This window comes from Marmota monax, unplaced genomic scaffold (genome assembly GCF_021218885.2).
Source record: "Marmota monax isolate L192 unplaced genomic scaffold, Marmota_monax_Labrador192_F-V1.1 WCK01_AAM20220418_F8-fsc00449, whole genome shotgun sequence".
Classification (NCBI taxonomy): Eukaryota; Metazoa; Chordata; class Mammalia; order Rodentia; family Sciuridae; genus Marmota; species Marmota monax.
This window is the reverse complement of record NW_026695239.1, coordinates 567,174-590,583: the sequence shown is the minus strand read 5'-3', so window position 1 is coordinate 590,583 and position 23,410 is coordinate 567,174. Positions and strand designations below refer to the sequence as shown.

Below are 23,410 nucleotides of genomic sequence, written 5' to 3'. Positions count from 1 at the left end.
ATGCATAACAAAGAACTGGGGGTTGAGTCCGCAGGGGCCAGGGCGGGCCTACTATCAGCAAAGGGTGGCTATGCAGGGGGTTTACTTAACAATAATATCAGAGTCTAAGCAGTGTAAGGAAAATATCACCGTTGGTATGGGAATGTCATGTAGCATAGAGAATCAGAGTCTGAACATGGCAAGGAGAGTGTTCACACACGATATTGGCCAAGTGTAGAGTAGCACAGATAAAGGATTGAGGAAGTGTCCAAAATAGGGGAAATCCAGTGTGGGATGATAAGAGTCTGAGAGAGAACAAGCTCACTGCAAAAACACTCTACCACTAAACTATACCCCCAGCCCCCAAAATGGTTTCCATCCATGAGATGGCAAATGAAAAGACTTAACTTTATCCTAAAAACGGGAAGTAGGATTATAAAGATTTATCTGCTGTTGCATATTTTAATTTTCAGTTTGGGAATCCGAGTTCAAGCAGTGTGAGGAGAGCATGCATGCATGAGGTGGAGGGGCAACCTGGTGTGGGATATTGGCCTCGGGGAGAGGTGAGGGGGTATGCATGCATAGTATTGGCTCCAATGTGGGTTGAGATTCAGAGTCTAAGAGGGCTAAGGAGTATATCCTTGCAGAGGGTAGATCTGATGGGGTTTCAAAGACCAGGCCAGATAAGGAGGGTATCTATGTAGTGGAGAGATCAGTGTGGGAACTCACTGCCTAAGCAAGGTAAGGAAGGCATTTTTGTTGAGGGTGTAGGACATGATATTGGGTGTCAAATCCCAAGCAGGATGAGGCAAATGTCTAGGCAGAAGGTAGACCTGGTGTGGATTTCAGAGTCTGAACAAGATGAGGAGGTTGTCCATGTGATGGCATAGCCCAGTGTGGGGGAGTCAGAGCCTTACATGGCAAGGAGGGCTTCTACATATGGAGGTAACCTTGTGTGCATTGCTAAGAGCTTCAAGGAGCAGAGCAAAGAGGGTTTTTCTATGAAGGGCCAGCTCAACACAGGATTTCAGAACCTCAGCAAGGTGAGGAGAATGTTCTCAGTGAGGGAGGCATTGACTGGTAAGATGTGAGAATATACAAGCATTATACACATGGCATCAGTTCTGGGGACAGTGGCTTAGACTGTGGAAGAAAAGCTGGAGAGTGAGAAAAGGATGTTTTAGTGGGGGATAGCTGGCACCAAAGATGGGAGATTGGTAACATCCAGAAGGTTAACTAAATATGTGAATAAGTTAAAGAAAATGAACTTAGTTTTCTAACTGTCACAAAATAAGAAATATAGAAACCAAAATAAAAACCTATGGCATTGGATTAGATTTAGAGGTATTATTGTAACCTCATGATTTTCAGTACATTTTGATAGACATAAATATAGAAATGCAATGGAAATATAGAGGTTAATGTGTGTATATGTGTGTGTGCATTCATGCTTATGTATATGTGTGAGTTATTTAGGACAAGGAAGGGTCAGGTGATGGATGTTAAAAGAAGGCAAATAATTTGGAGAGAGCTGAGGGCACAGAATGTGGGCACAAGTTGAGATCAGTTCTGTTGAAAGGTCCTATACGAAAGATTTAATTTTTGGAGTGTTTTCCTCTAGGCCTTTGGAAAAAATAATATTTGGCATTCAGTTTAAGTTTATTCTCTTTACATATAATTCTATTTAATCATTTCAACTGTTCAAAATAGTTGTGTGTACCTTCTAGAGCTGTTTGTTGAGATGACGTGGGGAGTAAAGGGAGAGAGAAGTGTGGAATAAAAGATGGCTTCTCCTCTATCACCTAATAAAGAGAGCTGCCTTCAGGAGTTCGGGAGGTGACCAGTAACAAAATGAACAGAGATTCGTGATGGAGCTAATTATGAACAGCAGAGGATAACAGAGATCACAGAGGAATCTCTTCAAAATCAGTAAGTTTTGAACTTTGCCTTTCCCACCATGCTAAAGGAAGCTGATTCTTGAATGTGGGGAGGCTGTCACCTGAGCTTGGTGCAAGTATTATTAGAATGTGATACCAAGAAGCTGCCTGATTAGCCAGAAATGAGGAATGAATGCAGCATGAACAAGTGTTTGCTCAGGTTCATTGGAACTAAAGATAGGGCAGAGGGGTGGGAGGGTAAGGGTGGGGGCAGGGGATTAGCAATGATGGTGGAATGTGATGGACATCATTATCCAAAGTACATGTATGAAGACCATGAATTGGTGTGAACATACTTTATATACAAACAGATATATGAAAAATTGTGTTCTATCTGTGTAATAAGAATTGTGATGCATTCCACTGTCATGTATTTAAAAAATAAATGCAATTTTAAAAAAAGAAGTTATGCTTGCATGTGGAAGCACACAAATTTTACTTGGGTTGGCATATCTAGAGAACACAGTTTTTAGAAAAGAACAACTTGCTTGGTTCCTCTTTTCCTTTCCTTCCTATTTCTTTCCCTCACCACTTGAGTTCCTGCTTTTCTTATATATATATTTTTAGTTATGTTCAGTATGTTTAAAGGCTATTACTCACACTGTGCTGGTCTTGGGGATTGCACTTCTGTGGACCAAGTGGCTTCATATGTTTTTTAATTCTTGCATGATACCTCTCAGTGGTAAGTGCTTATTTATTGCTTCTGCTCTCATCTAGTTGAGTGATAGGACATTTGACCACCATTCTGGCAACTCATGTATAAGATTTTATTTTACTTTTTGGTACAGGGGATTGAACCCAAGGGTGCTCTGCTACTGAGCTACATCCCCAGTCATTTTTATTTTATCTTGAGACAGGGTCTTGCTAAATTGCCCAGGCTTGCCTCCATCATGTATAAGATGCTTTGAGGAAGGGATGACTCTGATTTTCTGAAGAAAGCAGAAGGTCTCTTCTGAATATGGCTTTGGAAAATACTCATATGGAAATGAGACTCAAAAATAAACCAAAGTCCTCAGTCACAAACTCAAATTCTCCTGCAGTTTCAATTTTCACAAAGAGGTGGGAGGGAAAAGGAGAGGGAATGAGGGTAAAAATGATGGTGGAATGAGGTGGATATCATTACCCTAAGTACATGTATGAAGACACGAATTGTGTGAATATACTTTATATACAACCAGAGATATGAAAAATTGTGCTCTATATGTGTAATATGAATTTTAATACCTTCTCCTGTCATATATAACAAATTAGAATTAAAAAAAATCATTTTCCAGGGGCTGGGGGTTGTAGCTCAGTGGTAGAGCGCTTGCCTTGCATGCATGAAGCCCTGGGTTTGGTCCCCAGCACCATATAAAAATAAACAAATAAAAATAAATATATTATGTCCATCTATAACTAAAAAATATTTAAAAAATCATTTAAAAATATTTAAAAAATCATTTTCCAGTGGTCAAAGTTAATGGTCAAGTTTAGGAGGAAGGGAATGTTTATAAGCAGGTGATGCTATTTGCTGGTTCTCTAGAGTGGATGTATTCGGGAAACCCAGCAGTTCTGTAGACAGGCATTAAGGGGTCATAAAGTGGGAAATAAAAGATTCATGATACTGTGTTATTTATGATACTTTCTATTTATAGAAAACCATACTTTGCATGTTATTGTGTATTCTTACACATATATAAAAAATCATATAATATGTAAAATATTTTTTCCAAAGCAGAAATCTGAAGTTTTTCTTTTTTTGCCTTGAAATTGACAATATATCCTAATATGAAGAAAATTGTTTCATTGATTTTATCTTGATGGAAGGTGTCCCCATGGATCACTCCCTCCCTTGGCAGTGACTGAACTCAGGGCTTTGCACATCCTAGGCAAACCCACTCTACCACTAAACTATCTCCCCAGCCCAGAAAATGGTTTCCAACTGTGAGATGGCTTACTGAAAAGACTTACTTTATCCTAAAAATGTGAACTAGGATTATAAAGATTTACCAGCTGTCACATATTTTAAGTTGCAATTGAAAAAAATATTTAAACATATAATGGAATAATATGAAACCATAATAAAGAATGTTACAAAAGAAAATAGGGGGGCTGAGGCTGTGGCTCAGTGGCAGGGCACTTGCCTAGCATGTGTGAGGCACTGGGTTTGATCCTTAGCACCACATAAAAGAAAAAAAAGGCATAATAAAAAAGAAAATAAAGACAATGTGCATATATGTATATACTCTTCAAAAATCACTGAAAGGATGGCCCTTCTCTCTGACAGAAATCACTCTCCCTTGAGAGTGGTCCCCATTTCCTTTTCCCTATCTTTTCTAATAAACTCATGTCTGTTATTCTGAGCAACATATCTGTTATCTTTTTGGCATGATGGCAAGAACTGGTGAGAAAAAAATTGCTGAAAGTATATATAGCAAAATATTAACAATGTTATTCTCAATGGTTGGGATTTGTGTTTTTATGTATTTTTCAAAATTTCTATAATGAGCATCATTATTTTTTCTGTTCCTATTACTATATTATTTCAACTGTCATTATACTAATAATGCTATTAGTCATTGTGTGTCATGGAAGAAAAGGGAGAATAAGAGAAGGGAGAAGAGGAAATAATGACAATTTTTTACTGATGAAATTAATTTGATTTTTTCTTCAGCTCACAAAAGTAATCCACATGTTCCAAAGTTGCTTCTTTTCTCATCACTGATAGTTTTCCTGCTAAAGACAGTCTTATTATCTGTTGCTTTTATTGATAAGTATGTTATGAACAATAAACAATGAACAATATCTGCTTTATGTGAAGAGAAGATGCCCATTCGAAATTGACATTTCACAATGAGTTTAACCACACATTTAAATTTTTTTTTCCTGAGGAGATATGATTCACAAGAATCCATTGGGAATTTTGCTCTTTAATTGAATTTAGTTACTCTTCTGCAAAAATAATGAAATCCGTTCTTATTAGAAAATTTGAAAAGTGTATGTGTATGTATGTGTTGATGTTATTGAGTGAAATCTATGGGGAACATCATCTTTATATTACACTCTGTGTGAGGAAAAATCTATACTTCCTTAGTAAAATTTATAAGGCCAGCCCTCTTTGAGAGTACAAACACATTTTGGGGTCATCAGGTGGACAAGGAGATGGGAAGAAATATTCTGAGAAGAATTCTTCAATGAATTTCTTTGTAATTATTTTTTGTCCTGCACAAGACTGTGTGAGATCTAAAAGCCAATTTAGGAAATAGTTGGGTTACTGCATGTCCATATTTTTAGAATTTATCAAAAATTTAGAAGCCATAAAGCTTAGTATATTTTTGTATAGATATTTTACTCATTATTTGGCCATTCAATAAGTAGCAATGGCAATTTGTCAGGCACTGTGTTAGAGACACAGAAAAAGCCAGCCACAAAGCCCTGGTCTTACGAGATTAAGAGAATAGTCAAGTAGACCAGTGCTTACAATATTACAACAGGAAGTGTTGTGCAGGGAAGAAGTGAGCATGGGAGTCTGGATAGACTTCCTCAGGAGGCGACATCTAGAGCTATGTGTACCAAGAATGGCATCATGTGACATCAGGGAATAATTTTGGGGAAATGTAAGTGTATATGACTGAAACCTAAAGAGCTAAATGAAGAAATTTGAAAGGAAGTTGGCAGACATGAGCAGGGCTCAGATTACCAAGAGTGTAGTGTACTATTAGAAAGAATTTGGATTTTTTTTCCTAAAGATTATTTTACAAAGAGTCTTTTGCTGCTTAATAAACCAATCTAAAATTTATAGTCTAAAACGATATATTTACCTTCCACTTCTGAGGTTTGGCAACTTAGACTGGTCTCAGCTGAAAGGTTCCTCTTCCTAGCTGAACTCACTCATGCATATGATGTCAGATACCAGTCACAGGCAAATTGGCTTCTGAGAAAGAGGATGTCAAGGAATGACAGGGACAGTTTCACCACATTTCTGGCATCATTCATCAATCTAGGCTGGGTTTGTTCACATTGCCCCTTGTAGACTTCCAGGGCTGCGTGTGGAATGAAGTCATATTGAAGTTTTAATTTGGAACAATCACAGTTTCTTTTGCACATTCTATTGGCCAAAGAAAGATTTAAAAGCAGCTCAGACTCAAGTGGTGGAGAAATAGACCTCACTTCTTCTTTTTTTTTTTAATTTTTTTTATTGGTTGTTCAAAACATTATAAAGCTCTTGACATATCATATTTCATACATTAGATTCAAGTTGGTTATGAACTCCCAATTTTACCCCAAATACAGATTGCAGAATCACATCGGTTACACATCCACATTTTACATAATGCCCTATTAGTAACTGTTGTATTCTGCTACCTTTCCTATCCTCTACCATCCCCCCTCCCTCCCCTCCCATCTTCTCTCTCTACCCCATCCACTGTAATTCATATCTCTCCTTGTTTATTTTCCCATTCCCCTCACAACCTCTTATATGTAATTTTGTATAACAATGAGGGTCTCCCTCCATTACCATGCAATTTCCCTTTTCTCTCCCTTTCCATCCCACCTCATGTATCTGTTTAATGTTAATCTTTTCTTCCTGCTCTTCCTCCCTGCTCTGTTCTTAGTTGCTCTCATTATATCAAAGAAGACATTTGGTATTTGTTTTTTAGGGATTGGCTAGCTTCACTAAGCATAATCTGCTATAGTGCCATCCATTTCCCTGCAAATTCTATGATTTTGTCATTTTTTAGTGCTGCGTAATACTCCATGGTGTATAAATGCCACATTTTTTTTATCCATTCATCTATTGAAGGGCATCTGGGTTGGTTCCACAGTCTAGCAATTGTGAATTGTGCTGCTATGAACATCGATGTAGCAGTATCCCTGTAGTACGCTCTTTTAAGGTCTTCAGGGAAAAGTCCAAGAAGGGCAATAGCTGGGTCAAATGGTGGTTCCATTCCCAGCTTTCCCAGGAGTCTCCATACTGTTTTCCAGATTGGCCGCACCAGTTTGCAGTCCCACCAGCAATGTACAAGAGTACCCTTTTCCCCACATCCTCTCCAGCACTTGTTGTTGTTTGACTTCATAATGGCTGCCAATCTTACTGGAGTGAGATGGTATCTTAGGGTGGTTTTGATTTGCATTTCTCTGACTGCTAGAGATGGTGAGCATTTTTTCATGTACTTGTTGATTGATTGTATGTCCTCCTCTGAGAAGTGTCTGTTCAGGTCTTTGGCCCATTTGTTGATTGGGTTATTTGTTTTCTTATTGTTTAATTTTTTGAGTTCTTTGTATACTCTGGATATTAGGGCTCTATCTGAAGTGTGAGGAGTAAAAATTTGTTCCCATGATGTAGGCTCCCTATTTACCTCTTTTATTGTTTCTCTTGCTGAGAGAAAACTTTTCAGTTTAAGTAAGTCCCATTTGTTGATTTTTGTTATCAACTTTTGTGCTATGGGTGTCCTATTAAGGAATTTGGAGCCCGACCCTACAATATGTAGATCAGAGCCAACTTTTTCTTCTATCAGACGCAGAGTCTCTGATTTGATATCTAGCTCCTTGATCCACTTTGAGTTAACTTTTGTGCATGGCGAGAGGAGGGGATTCAGTTTCATTTTGTTGCATATGGATTTCCAGTTTTCCCAGCACCATTTGTTGAAGATGCTATCCTCCCTCCATTGCATGCTTTTAGCTCCTTTATCAAATATAAGATAGTTGTAGCTTTGTGGATTAGTCTCTGTGTCCTCTATTCTGTACCATTGGTCCACCCTCCTGTTTTGGTACCAGTACCATGCTGTTTTTGTTACTATTGCTCTGTAATATAGTTTTAAGTCTGGTATCGCTATACCGCCTGATTCGCACTTCCTGCTTAGAATTGCTTTTGCTATTCTGGGTCTTTTATTTTTCCATATGAATTTCATGATTGCTTTATCCATTTCTACAAGAAATGCCGTTGGGATTTTGGTTGGCATTGCATTAAACCTATAGAGAACTTTTGGTAATATCACCATTTTGATGATGTTAGTTCTGCCTATCCATGAACAGGGTATATTTTTCCATCTTCTAAGATCTTCTTCTACTTCTCTTTTTAGGGTTTTGTAGTTTTCATTATATAAATCTTTCACCTCTTTTGTTAGGTTGATTCCCAAGTATTTTATTTTTTTTGAGGATATTGTGAATGGAGTGTTTTTCCTCATTTCCGTTTCAGAAGTTTTGTCGCTGATATACAGAAATGCCTTTGATTTATGCGTGTTGATTTTATATCCTGCCACTTTGCTGAATTCATTTATTAGTTCTAGTAGTTTTTTTGTAGACCCTTTTGGGTCTTCTAGGTATAGAATCATGTCATCTGCAAATAGTGATAATTTAAGTTCTTCCTTTCCTATTTTTATGCCTTTAATTTCTTTTGTCTGTCTAATTGCTCTGGCCAGTGTTTCGAGAACTATATTGAATAGAAGTGGTGATAGAGGGCATCCCTGTCTTGTTCCAGATTTTAGAGAGAATGCCTTCAATTTTTCTCCATTGAGAATGATGCTAGCCTGAGGCTTAGCATAGATAGCTTTTACAATGTCGAGGTAAGTTCCTGTTATCCCTAGTTTTTCTAGTGTTTTGAACATAAAGGGATGCTGTACTTTGTCGAATGCTTTTTCTGCGTCTATTGAGATGATCATATGGTTCTTATTTTTAAGTCTATTGATGTGGTGAATAACATTTATTGATTTCCGTATATTGAACCATCCTTGCATCCCAGGGATGAATCCTACTTGATCATGGTGCACAATTTTTTTGATGTGCCTTTGTATCCGATTCGCTAGAAATTTATTGAGGATTTTTGCATCTATGTTCATCAGAGATATTGGTCTGTAGTTTTCTTTCTTTGAGGTGTCTTTGTCTGGTTTCGGAATCAGGGTGATGTTGGCCTCATAGAATGATTTTGGAAGAGCTCCTTCTTTTTCTATTTCCTGAAATAACTTGAAAAGTATTGGAATTAATTCTTCCTTAAAGGTTTTGTAAAACTCCGCTGTATACCCATCCAGTCCTGGGCTTTTCTTGGTTGGAAGTCTTTTGATTGCTTCTTCTATTTCATCTATTGTTATTGGTCTGTTTAAGTTGTGAGTATCCTCCTGACTCAGTCTGGGCAAATCATATGACTTAAGGAATTTATCAATGTCTTCACTATCTTCTATTTTATTGGAATATAGGTTTTCAAAATAATTTCTAATTGTCTTCTGTATTTCTGTAGTGTCTGTTGTGATATTGCCTTTTTCATCCCGTATGTTAGTGATTTGAGTTCTCTCTCTTCTTCTCTTCGTTAGCATGGCTAAGGGTCTGTCGATCTTATTTATTTTTTCAAAGAACCAACTTTTAGTTTTGTTAATTTTTTCAATAGTTTCTTTTGTTTCAATTTCATTGATTTCCGCTCTGATTTTAATTATTTCTTGCCTTCTGCTACATTTGCTGTTGTTTTGCTCTTCCTTTTCTAGGGATTTGAGATGAAGTGTGAGCTCATTTATTTGTTGGTTTTTCCTTTTTTTGAGGAATGACCTCCAAGCGATGAATTTCCCTCTTAAAACTGCTTTCATTGTGTCCCATAGATTCCGATATGTTGTGTCTGTATTTTCATTTATCTCTAAGAATTTTTTGATTTCTTCCTTTATTTCTTCTGTAACCCATTGATCATTCAGTAACATATTGTTCATTTTCCATGTGATGTAGGATTTTTCCTTCCGTCTTTTATCATTGATTTCCAGTTTCATTCCATTATGATCAGATAAAATGCATGGTATTATCTCCACCCCTGTATATTTACTGAGGGTTGCCCTATGGCATAATATATGGTCTATTTTTGAGGAGGATCCATGTGCTGCTGAGAAAAAAGTATATCCACTTGATGATGGTTGATATATTCTATATATGTCAGTTAAGTCTAGGTTGTTGATTGTGATATTGAGTTCTATAGTTTCTTTATTCAGCTTTTGTTTGGAGGATCTGTCCAATTGTGAGAGGTGTGTTGAAGTCACCCATAATTATTGTGTTGTGGTCTATTTGATTCTTGAACTTGAGGAGAATTTGTTTTATGAACGTCGCAGCATCATTATTTTGTGCATAAATATTGATAATTGTTATGTCTTGTTGGTGAATGGTTCCTTTTAACAGTATATAATGTCCTTCCTTATCCCTTTTGATTAATTTAGTCTTGAAGTCAATTTTATTCGATATGAGGATGGCCACCCCTGCTTGCTTACGAGGACCGTGTGCATGGTATATTTTTTCCCAACCTTTCACCTTCAGCCTGTGTATGTCTTTTCCAATCAGATGTGTCTCCTGGAGGCAGCATATTGTTGGATTTGTTTTTTTAATCCATGTTACCAGCCTATGTCGCTTTATTGGAGAGTTTAAGCCATTAATGTTTAGAGTTACTATTGATATATGGTTTGTACTTCCAGCCATGTTTGATTATTTATCTTCTTCTTTTTTTTTAATTTAGTTTGTTTCTCCATGGTTAGCTTTCCCCCCACCCTCTGTCTTTATAGAGGCACTTCCCACTGATGGTTTTGGTTATTGTTTTTCATTTCTTCCTCGTGTAGTGTTTTGCTCAAGATGCTTTGCAATGCTGGTTTTCTGGCTGCAAATTCTTTTAGCTTTTGTTTATCATGAAAGATTTTTATTTCGTTATCATACCTGAAGCTTAATTTTGCTGGATACAGAATTCTTGGTTGGCATCCATTGTCTTTCAGTGTTTGAAATACGTTGTTCCAGGATCTTCTCGCTTTCAGTGTCTGTGATGAAAAATCCATTGTTAACCTTATTGGTTTACCCCTGAATGTAATCTGCCTCCTTTCTCTTGTAGCTTTTAGTATTTTCTCTTTGTTCTGTATATTGGATATCTTCATAACAATGTGTCTTGGCGTTGGTCTACTGTGATTTTGTGTGCTCGGTGTCCTGTATGCATCTACAATTTGTATATCCGTTTCCTTTTTTATTTCTGGAAAGTTTTCTGTAATTATTCCTTTCAGCAGGTTACTCATTCCCTTGGTTTGAATCTCTGTACCTTCTTCTATCCCGATGACTCTTAGGTTTGGTTTCTTTATGTTATCCCATATCTCTTGAATGTTTTTCTCGTGGTTTTTAACCAGCCTTTCTGAGTTGGCTAGGCTCTTTTCAAGATGATATATTTTGTCTTCATTATCTGATGTTCTGGCTTCTACTTGCTCCACTCTGTTAGTGATACTCTCAATTGAGTTTTTAATTTGGTTTATCGTTTCCTTCATTTCTAGAATTATTGTTTGTTTTTTTTTTATAATCTCAATCTCCTGATAAAGATGCTTAACTTCTTCTTTTATCTGTCTATGTAATTCATTTTCAAAGTGTTCTTTCACTGTTTGGATTTGCTGTCTCGTATCTTCTTTAAGGTTCCATTCCATCTGTCTAAGGTATTCCTTGAGTTCTTTATATGACCATTTTTCTGATGACTCTAGGTCCTCCTGAATATTTAGGCTGTCCTTCATTGTTTGTACTCCTTTTCTTCCTTGCTTTTTTATGCTGCTCATGTTACTTCTTGTTCTGTTTGACTGCTGAGTTACTGTTTACTCTTATAGATTTATTTGATGCTTGAGAGGAAAGATATTAGAAGGGAAGGGAAGAAGTCACTAAAGAGAATGAGAGTAGGCAGGTAGAATTCAAGGAAGGGGGAATAAGATTGAAAAGAAATGAAAAGACAAAAGAAACAAGAATAACAAAGATTAGATAATAAAGAAAGAAAGAAAAGATGAAAAAAAAATTTTAACAAAAATAATAGTGATAATAAAAAATGAAAATTAAAATAAAAAAATAATAATAATAAAATAAAAAAATTAAAAAAATAGAAACATTGAAAAAAAATTAAAGAACAACAAATAAAAATTGAAAATGAAAGAAAAAGAAGAAAAAAAAGAAAAAAAAAGAAAAAGAAAAGAAAAAAAATGATAATAATAATAATAATAAATGCAGTCCTAGAGTTCTATTAACTTCTCTTCCAGTAGGTGGAGCTGTGCCCACTGGGCCAAGCTTCTCCTCTCAATAGGTGGGAACCATTCACTGTGCAGCAGCTCTTTCTCCTAGACTGGGCGGGTCTCCAATCCTGAGTGTCTAGGGCCTTGTCTTGTGTTTCCTCAAGCCAGGCCGTGCTCACCTGTGGCGCTCACCACAATACTGGCTACACGCCAGGTCTGCTGCTCCTGGGAGCCCTGTTTTCATGAACACCTGGGCTCACTCTCCCTGTTTGCCTCCCTCAGACCCTAAGTTTGTAGAGCTTGGGGCTGAGATCCCCCAGCGAATTTGCTTGCCCTCCTGTAGCCACGCCCCCGGTAGCTGGTGCAAGAGACCTCAGTTGTCAGCACTGGTGGGAGCGGTAGCCGGGAGTTCCGCGCCGCGAGTCCCGCGCCACTCCTGATTCCCTCGGTCTGGTTATTGCGTTCACAGGAGAGCTGGGAGTGGCCCTTAAGGTTTCCCCGCTGTGTGGAGAGAGATGGCTAGGGGATTACACACCTGTCGCGCTGGTTTCAATGCAGTTATCTCCTCCGCCCGTGATGCCATTTCTCTGCCATGGTGATATCCCATGCAAATGGTGACCGTTTGTTCCCTTTGCCGGATGACCAATGCAACGGGTGGGTCCTGACTGTCTCTCCCAATCCCCGTTTCAGTCCTGTGGCCACTGCCTATGAAGGCTCGGTTGGCTTTTACCTCTGTAAGTTCCTAAGGGCCGGCCAATTATTTCAGCGGGATCGTTAGTGCTGAGTCACACGAAGCAGGCGAACCGGAGCTTAATTGCCTCCGATTCGGGCTCTGTGTGTGTGTTCTGAGGGGCCCAGCCTGTACACCCCAGATCCACGTCAGCTCAGCATTGCCTAGTGATCCTGAGCAAACAGCATTTAGACAGTTTACGGCTCCCTATGCTCGCGCAGTTGAAGATGTCAGAGACTTGATCTCTCTGCGCCTGCCACCATGTTACATTTCCTCAGTAATATTCATGTTGCCCTTACAGCTTCCTGGTATAAGCAAGTTCTTGGGATTATACAAACTGCTGCTTCTGTTTCCAGTCCAGATTTCTAGAAATGAAACTCTGGGCCGCGCTGACGAGCGTCCGCGCTTGTCTGCGACCGTAGCAGAGCCGCCCTGGCCTCCGCAGCTCTTCAGCCCGGTGCCAGGCCCCAGGGGCCCAAGCGGCTGCCGCCGCGGCTCTCCGTCCCCCTCCTCCAGAGCACGGGTCCCCTGGCAGGGGGGTGCAGAACGACCCCAGAGCAGGCTCTGCCCGAAGGTGCAGCGGCGAACAGGCCACAGAGACGCTCGAGGCTGCAGTCCAGCCTTCGGAGGACAGGGCTCGGCACGCAGCCCAGCTCCAACCTCTAGGTGTGGCTGCCGGACAGTGTATACAGAGCCATCAAGACAGCAAGCAGAAAGCAAATGGTGGCTCCCGCGGAGTGGATTTTCGGCACAGAAACCACAGCCCCTCCAGCAATCCCAATCCACAAACTCTCCCTGTATAAAAAATATTCAAAAAAAAAAGAAAAAAAAAAAAGGCTGGGCGCACTGAGCTTTCTTTGCCTCGGGTACTTACAATCCACTGCTGATTACACATTCAGCTTCTCCGCCCGGAGCGAAGCGAAAGAGGAAGCAGATGGGAGCAAAGCGCCCGCGGCTCTGAGCAGCCAAGCATCTCTTTTTTGATTTCTTTGTTCTTCCTGCTCCTTGGCAAAGTGGTCCACTACAGATTAACGGTGAAAGGAGCTTTAACAGACTGTGCGAAATCTCTATTAAAGCCGCTGCTTTGAGCACCACGCTCAGCACTTCAGCAACCCCCGTACGCAGCGGCCATCTTCTAGACCTCACTTCTTGATTGGAAAAGCTGCAAAGTCACATTGCAAAGGCGTGTGAATTCATACAGGGAGGGTTAAACATTGAGGCCATTTTAACAATGTGTTAACAGTCATGGTGAGCCATTGACGAATTTTGAGCAAGGAATTGATATGATCAAATTTGACTTATAGAAAGTTTGTTTTTACAAAGCTGTGACAATGTGCTCATAAGCACAATGTTGGTGTTAAAGAAAGGTTAGAAGGCTAATGGATAATCCTGTTGAGGCACATTGAGAACCTGATTCAAGGATACTATTACTGAAGAAAGAGAAGAGAAGGTAGCTCTGAATGACAAAGAAGATATAATGAAAGAGGCTTGATGAATATTTAGATCTGGTGATTAACAGACCCAGAGAAATTAAGTGTGACTCTAATATTCTGACCTGGTAAACTCAGCAATGATGAAGCCATTCAAAAAGATAGACAAGATAGCATGAGTAGCAGGTTTAGTTGGAAGATGATGATTTAACTTTTGGGTACATTGGATGTGCCCGTGTTTAGTGGGAGGAACATTTGTCTGGGTTTTAGGAGTTAGGTCTGAGTTCTGGAAGTTATTCACATAATTGCAACAGGTGAGACCAGGGAATATGTGATATTACTCAGGAAGAGGACTTAGTATGAGAAGAAATGATAAGGGTGGAATTCTGGGGAATGTTAATAGTTTAGAAGAGATGGATGGAGGGGCAAGAGCTCATAAAAAAGAACAAGAAGCAATAGCAAGAAAGGTTAGGTGAAAATAGAAAGTAGTGTCTGAAGAGTTAAGGGGGCAGAGAACTGGAGTCAAATATTGCAAGAAGTTCATTAGGAAGATGACTAGTAAGTGGTCTTAGGTTATCTCTTTGAAGGGTGGCTTAAGTGAAATGGTAGAAATCAAAGCCAGAATGAGGTGAGTCAAGAAATAAATAGAAGGTTAGGAAGAAAGAGAGCAAATCTAATAGAGAGAGCGGGGTGGAGGGAGAGAGGAGAGTTAGTTTTCAATAGGGAGTGACATGAGCGTGTTGGTACCCTGAGGAATAAGAGGCAGTTGGGATGAAGAGAAAGGAAAAGAAAGAATAGGAGAAAAAGCATGCCCTCTTGATCAATGCTGGGTTCTTTTAAAAATTTCTATTCTCTAAGATATCTCAGAACTCCTCAGAATTAGCTAATTCCTCCCTCCCACAAAGTCCCAGGCTGTGTACACAATTAATGCAAGTGTTTTCTAACTTTTATTCCCTTTCACTGAGATTTAATCTTTATATGAATTTTTGTATGTGTTTATGGATAACATGGATAAGTTCCTTTAGACCATTATGATGGAACTTTCACGTCCTCTTTTAATCTCTATATAAATATACTTTATACATTATATATGTGTAGTGTGTGTGTGTGTGTGTGTGTGAGTTTATAGTTTCAAAATCAATAGGGTTAGGATTACATTGTCTGTGGGATGATGGGAGATGTTTTCCAGTCGGGCTACATCTACTCAGGTAATCAGCCATTAGTAGGTTTTGTTTCTATAAAGAATGCAAGAAAATAATAGTAAAGAACAAAGTCATAATACTACCTGGAAAAATGCATGTCTTTAAATTCTCTTTTCCAGTTTTATTTCAAAAATATTCTCAGATTCTTGAAGAAAAGAAGTATCCAAATTCTACAAAAGAACCAATCCACCCAGAATTAAAGTGTTCAAGACACTATTCAATCATGAAAGGTAAAATTTAATGAGTAGAATTTAGTAAGGATCCTAAATTAATATTTACAATAAGATTTCCAGGTTTATAATATTAAAAAGTGGAGTTTCATGATCATTCTAAACTACATGTATAGAATGTTATAGGACCTAAAATTCTTATATGTATGTTTTAAGTTGCTCATTGGAGGTTTGACTGTGAAAAAGGACATATTGCCTTTACTCTTTAGCTTTCGTATCTTTCTGAAGTTTCTGTGCACACTTACTTTTTTTCTCACATTTTTATGAGTATTTTTATTAAAGAACTCATTTATTTGAAACATTAAAATATGCAAATAAAATGTATTTTTAATGACATTTTATTTTTTGAGTATTTCACTCACATTTTATGTTCATTTTTCAATGAACATTTTTACATTTACAGAAAAATTGAGCAGACAATATGAATAGGTCCTATTTGAACCCTACCTTGTATATACAATATTCCCTATTATTACCACCTTATATGAGTGAGGGCATTCGTTATAATTAATGAGCCAATATTGATATATTATCACTAAAGTTCATTATATATTAAGGTTTACTTAGTTTTCACCTAATGTTCTTTTTCTGTACTAGAATCTCACTCAGAACATCATGTTATATTTAGTTTTCATATCTATTTTCCTCTTGGCTGTGATAATTTTCAAACTTTTTTTGATGACTGATAATTTTTAGGAATACTAGTCTAGGCTGTCCCTCCATTAAAATTTGATGTTTTGCTGGGTGTGATGGTGCATGTCTGTAATCCCAGCAGCTTGAGAGGCTGAGGCAAGAGGAATGAGAATTCAAAGCCAGCTTTAGCATCTTAGCAAAGGCCTAGGCAACTTAGTTAGACCCTGTCTCTAAAGAAAGTATAAAAAAGTGCTGGGGATGTGGCCCAGAGATAAAGCACCCCTGGATTCAATCCCTGGTCCAAAAAACAAAAATTTTAATGTTTTTCTAATGATTAGACTAGGGTTATTAGTTTTTGGGAGGAAGGCCATAGATGTAAACTGCTATTTTCATTACATCATATCAAGGATATATATTATCAAAGTACTTTTTGGCTGCTGATTTGTTGACCTTGATCACCTAGGTAAAGTAGTGTTTCTCAGGTTTCTCCACTGTAAAGTTGCTCTTTTTCTTGCTCTTTTTCTCTCCCTATTCCACACTGTTTTCTTCCAAGGAAAGCTGCTAAGTGCTGTCCACATTTCAGGATTGAGGAGTTACGCTCCCTGTCCATTAGAGTGTTCATTAGTCCAGGTTCTCCAGAGAAACATAACCAGTAGAATACATAGAAAATATGGATATTTCCTTTCAAGAAATTAGCTCATGCAATCATGGAGGCTTGAAAAGTCCAAAATGTGGTTGGGAAAACCAGTTGGCTGGAGATCAGGAAAGAGTGGCAGTTTGAGGCCAATGACAGTCTGCTGCAGGATCAGGAAAAGTGAGTGTTGCAGATGAAGTCTAAAGGCAGTGTGCTGGAGAATTCTCTTTTGCTCTGGGGAGGGCATTCTTTTGTTTAAATCTTCAACTGATAAAACAAGGCCCATCCATATTAAGGGGGCAATCTTCTTTACTCAAAGTCCACCGATTAAAATGTAAATCTCATCCAGAAACATCTTTGAAGCAATACCCAGAGTGCTTGATCAAAATAGTATGTAAAATGAACCACCCCAAATATCTACATAATTTAATTGAAAGGCTTATGCATATGAGATTTACCTCTTCTATCTTATTTACTAATTTATTCAGTAATTTATATCTACATGTACCCATGGATATTTATTTTATATTTTGGGCCATAATTCAATACTTTTTTATTTATTTTGTTTTTCTAGCTTAGGCATTGGGAGGCACTTCATTTACTTAATGTCTAGTGTTTGGTGATTTTCCTATTTTGTTTTTGATTTTTAGTATGTTTCCATAATGGTTAGAGGGCACTATGTGATTTTAATGATGGTAAATTTGTTGAGGGTTTGTTTTACATCTCAGTATGTGGTCTATCTTGGTATATGTTCCATGGACACTTGTAAAGAATGGGTATTCAGTTGTTGAGTGAACTGTTCTAAACATGTTCATTAGAATCTCTTGGTTGAGGAGGTTTTTGAGTTCTTCAATATTCTTGTTGATATTTGACATGTATAGTTGTGTCCACCTATGATAATGTAAATCTCTCTTTTGTTTTCACTCTGTATTTGTATAAGTTTTTACTTTATATATTTTGGACCTCTATTGTTTGGTATTACACATTTAGGATCATGATATAGGGTTTTATTATATTTTTTATATTTATTTCATCTGTTTTTCTGTTGGAAATTTCTATTATTTTTTTCTGACAATTCACTGATTTCTCTGTCCCCTTCTCCATTTTGATGTTGATCTCACCTATAAGCTTTTTAATTTTCTTGGGGGCGGGTACCAAGGATTGAACTCAGGGGCACTTGACCACTAGCCACATTCCTAGCCCTATTTTTTGTATTTTATTTAGAAACAGGGTCTCACTGAGTTGCTTAGCGCACCGCTTTTGCTGAGGCTGGCTTTGAACTTGCGATCCTCCTGCCTTAGCCTCCCAAGCCGCTGGGATTACAGGCACGCACCACCTTGCCCAGTTCATCCATAATCTTTTAAAGAGGTTTTTGGATTTTTCAATGATAATATTTCCATTTTGTTCTTTACAACTTCAGTTTCTTTGCTGAGTCTATTTTTCCTTTCATTTCAAGAATGTTTCTACATTCTTTTTAAAAAAACTCTCATTGTCAATCTTTCTTTCTTTCTTTTTTTAGTTATTGATGGACATTTATTTTATTCATTCTTCTTGAAATATATGCATTATGACAGCTTTGAAATCTTTGTCAGATAATTCTAACTTTTTGTTATCTTGATTTTTGGCATCTGTTGATATCTGTGTGTGTGTGTTTTTTTTTTTTTTTTTTTTTTGAGAACTCCTGGTCCTTGGTATAATTGATTATTTTCTGTTGAGACTTGGACATTTTTGTATTGAGGTTTTGGAGTCTGGGTCTTATTTAAACATTATATTTTAGCTGACTTTTCCTGATAGCATTTCAGCAGAAGAATGGGACACTGACATCCAGGTTGATGCAGACTGGGCTCATTGACACCTGATAGGACAAGACTCCTTGCTACATCTGGATGGAGATAGGATTACAGTGTTCTTGTGGTCTCCATTGGCCCTTAATTTTAACATTATACACTATTTTAAAAGATATTTCCTTATATTGCACCTATATCCCTCTCTTCCCAATAAAGGAAAAGTCTGGAGCTGTTGCCCAAAGAATTGGAAGTCATTTAGTTCCAGTTGCTACTTTATTTCTACTGATGCAAAATCTTGGAATAAGAGTGAGGAGAACTGCTCTAGAATGAAGGCTCATTTGCTAGTGATCAACAGCAAGGAAGAGCAGGTACTTTCTAGGAGATAATGGAGTCATGAGCCTGTCTGATTATTTATACTCTTTTCCTAAAAGGCGGTAGATTTTATTGTTCTGGGTGTTGGTGCTATGGGAGAAGGCTTTCAAGAAAATAGGTAGGAAAGGCTTGCTCAGCCTTTCCATTCATTCCACACCTTATTCCTACTTCAGTGTAACTAAATTACCCCCAAAGAAATTGTGGCATTAAAAATATGCAACGAGGGGTTTAGTGGAAAGATGAATATATTTCTACCTGAAATACCAGCTTATTATTTTAATATGTAAATGTTTTATGAATTGTTAACTTCTTAGAGAGAGGAGTATTAATTTGAATGGGAAAATAAAGTTAATTTATGAAGAGTCACAATAAACAATCAGAAATGAATATAAAGAATCTTTGAGGGGTGTTGGAATTGTGTCTCAGCGGTAAAATACTTGCCTGGCATGTGTGTGGCCCTGGATTCGATCCTCAGCACCTCATGTAAATAAATAAATAAAATAAAAGAGATCCATTTACAACTAAAAAATATATTTAAAAAAAAAGACTCTTTGAGCGATGTGGTTGTGGCTCAGTGGTAGAGTGCTTGCCTAGCATGTGTGAGGCACTGGGTTTGATTCTCAGCACCACATATAAATAAATAAAGTAAAGATCCATTGGCAATTTTAAAAATATTTAAAAAAAGAATCTTTGAAATTATGAAAGGAAAATGATTAGATTTGAAAAAAATTCTTGTGGACAACTTTGAACAATGCCCTCTCTTAGTGAAAAAAAGAGGGGAATTGAGTCTGAGATGAGAATTCATTATGATCATGGGTAGGAATTGCTTTCATATGTAATGAAAATCAGGATCATAAGTGATGTCTTTGACCTTGCTTTGCTCAGCTAGAGAAGACCTGCCTTTCTGGGGAATCCCCATGTGGCTATTCCTGGATGCTTTTTCTTTTTCTTCTCATTTCTGTTTGACCTTGAAGAACTCAGTTGAAATATCATACTGTACGTATAAATAGGGTATAATTTCTACATGTTAAAAAAACTTAAAAAATGTTAAAGGAGATGGAAACGTTAACGACTCTGATTTAATTATTACACACTATACAATGGATCAACTTATCACCCTGTACCCCATAAATTTCTTATATGTATTTTTTAAACACATGAAGCAAATCTTTTAATGCACTCGAACACCTTTTGCTTAAAACTTCAGTTATTATTCCAGTTGACATTCTGAAACTTCAGCCATAAATCCTAATGTTCTTGGTGTTAACACTTGACCTCAGCCTATGTAAAAAAGTAACTTCTCTGAGCCCTCAGCAGAGGAAGGTGTCCCAGCAAGTCCCTGGACAAGGATGGAGGTGGGCAGCCGCCACAGGGTGAGGCTGTACTATATCCTTCTTGGACTCTTTGGATCTTAACCGGGCTGCAGAAGCTGATTGGTTGTCCTGGCCAAGATCACATCACAAGCAGGTTCAGTCACTTCTTCTTAAGGCCGCAGCATCTCATTGAAGGCGCTTAGCTTCTGGTAGGCAAACTTCCTGGCGCCGGCACTGCCACTGCGTCAGCCCCGCCGCTGGCAAGGTGCTCCATTGCACCTGTGTGGGAGGCCAGGCCTTGGACCTACCCAGAGCCATCAGGACGCGGGGCCGTCCCGTCACCCCACCACTAAAAGTGTACCCCATAAATTTGTATAATTAAAATGCATTAAAAAAATCCAAACTTACAAACAACAACAACAACAAAAGGAACTTAGTTTTGCTGAGTACTTTTCCTTTGTCTTTTTTTCCCCTGAGGATTTTATTATTGCAAATCTGCAAATAGATGCGGTTTATGATGTGGGTCTGTCAGATCCAGAGTGTCAGAGACATTGGCAATGGGTCCACGGAACACCTTACAATCCAAGTGCCATGTGAGTATTGAATTAGTTAAAGGCAGGGTCCTGGATCCGGCAGGGTATGTAGGTTGTCCAACATCAGTTATGAAACTAAAACTAAAACAGCTCACTCTCTTGTACTGACTGTAGAGCACAGGGTTAAGAAATTCTATTGTCATTTAATCATTACAAGAAACTTATGAGACACATAGGTTATTATTTTTTCCACTATAGAGATGAGGCAAATTGTGTTTGCAGAGTATAGATAGTTCAGCTAAGGTCACCCAACAATGGTCCTCAAATCCAGGTATGTTCTGCATTGATTTTAACTATTTGTAGCTCTATAATAAAATTCTTGTTAAGATCATAATTGATGAAGCTTTAATGTTTCTCATAAAAAGCAAGACACCTAAATTCTTATACTTTTATAATATTTCATATTTATATAATCTTAAAAAAACTCTTAAGTTCTTCAGCATATTTCCACCTTTGATCTTCATATCTATTTTGTGAAACATATAGTACTCTTATTGTAGTCCCCAATTATTAGATGGGCAAACTGAGAATTGAGGAAATTAAATTATTTGTCCAAGAAGACAAGAATAAGTAGAGGATCTATAGATTTTAACTAGTTCTTCAGACTCCAAAATCATTCCATTAAGAAGAAGAAAAAAAATACTATTTACATGGGATCATGGTGACATCTCTTCATTATATAAGAAAGCCCTATGGATTGACAGTCTCCTGGCAACAGGACCTATGGATGCACAAACTGAGGAGAAACTGGGATATTTTTTGGGAGGATTTTTTTGGGGGTACCAGGGATTGAACTCAGGGGTACTCAACCACTAAGCCACATCCATAGCCCTATTTTTTTGTATTTTATTTAGAGACAGGGTCTCACTGAGTTGATTAGAGCCTCGCTTTTGCTGAGGCTGGTTTTGAACTCATGATCCTACTGTCTCAGCCTCCTGGGCTGCTGGGATTACAGGTGTGCACCATTGCACTCGCTGGGAGGATGTTTAATGCATTAAGGTATAAGAATACTTAGTGATGTAGGCACAGTTTTCAAGGGGAATACTAGAGGGGATGGTGGGAGAGAAACTGCATGAGAAGTGGAGAAGGATTGTTTGGGGTATCTGTCTCTGATTTTCACAAAATTCTACCCTGGCCTCTGGCCCTTTTACTGTCTCTAACCCTTTTAAAAATACTGTTGGAAAAAAAAAAGTTCTTTCATCTTTTTTCTCTCTTTCAGATTCTGGCATCTAGGTAGGCCCAGTCAGAGCCAAGAGCTAACTTTCTATCAAAATACAGGATGGGACTTGAATGATGTGGTTTGTCAGCATGATTCTAGGTCAGTTTGTGAGATGATGAAGATCTTCTTATGAATCAAAATATTCTCAATGTACTTGTGATAGAATGGGCATCTATTATTACAGATATAGATAATAAGTTCTTTATATATAAGAGATATATGTAAAGAACTTATTATCTTTACATATATAGAATTTTAGGTATGTGGTCAACTATTTCACTTATGAGAATATTTTCCACATATTTACTCATTGATTAATTTATTCCCTCATTCACAAAGCATTTACTGAGAATTTTGAAAGTGCCAGAAACTATCCCAGAGACCCCTTTTGTGAACACATGGAAGGCACACAGGTCTCTCTGCAAATTTCTTTCTGACTGTTAAGATTTATTTACTGATATATGGTATAGTTCCTCTATTTTCTTTCCCCATCTTTGGCTTAATTAATGTTTAATTGGCAGATAAAATTGTATGTATTTTAGAATTTTAGGCTCTGTTTAGTCAGCTTTTTTGCTGCTGTGACTAAAGGATCTGACCAGAGCAAGTATAGTGGAGGAAAATTTTAATTGATGGCTCATGGTTTCAGGGGTCTTAGTCTATAGAAGGCTGGCTCCATTTCTCAGGGCTCGAGATAAGGCTGAACATCATGGTGGAGTGTGTGGTAGAGGGAAGCAGCTCATATCATGGTGATCATGAAGCAAAGAGAGAGACTCCAGTCTCTAGATACAAAATATATCCCATAGCCACACCCCTAGTTAATCACTTCCTCCAGCCACACCTTACCTGCCTCCAGATACCTCTTAGTTAATCCCATTGGGGATTAATTCACTGATTGGGTTAAGACTCTCACAATCCAATAATTTTCTCCTCTGAACCTTCTTGCATTGTCTCACACGTGAGCTTTTGGGGGGCACCTCATATCCAAACCGTAACAGGCTCCATATTCATTTTTATAGTTGCTGTTAAAAACAAATAAAACAGTTGTATGTAATGCCTGTAATCCCAGCTGTTTATTGTGGTGAGCTGCTTCTGCCGTTTCTGCAGATTATGGTCGCCATTACAAGATGACGCTGGCTCCACTGTGGTCTGTGACAAACAACTTCTTATCTGGGAAAGTTGGCACATGATTTTTCATCACCCTGTGAGAAAGCTCCATGCGGCAGCTTTGCATTGGGGCTTGGGATGCTTTATTAAGGCTGGGAGGGGCATCAGAGAGAGGGAAGAAGAAATATCCAGGGCCTGAATAAACTGTTGAAAGAAGATTCTCGAGTTGCGTCTTCCTTGTGGGCAAGGGGTCGCGACAAGTGGTGCCGAAACCCGGGAACCAGA

General features: G+C 38.0%; 1 protein-coding gene across 1 annotated transcript; it reads left to right on the top strand.

Annotated features, from left to right (window-relative positions):
* Window positions 1-896: 896 nt before the first annotated feature.
* LOC124089800 (C-type lectin domain family 4 member A) lies at window positions 897-23,343 on the top strand. Its single transcript, XM_046440013.2, has 7 exons — window positions 897-1,022; window positions 2,484-2,598; window positions 15,360-15,470; window positions 18,741-18,892; window positions 20,687-20,802; window positions 22,022-22,120; window positions 23,126-23,343. Exons 1-7 carry the CDS (start codon window positions 897-899, stop codon window positions 23,322-23,324), a joined length of 918 nt encoding a protein of 305 aa, XP_046295969.2. The 3' UTR covers window positions 23,325-23,343.
* Window positions 23,344-23,410: the final 67 nt, after the last annotated feature.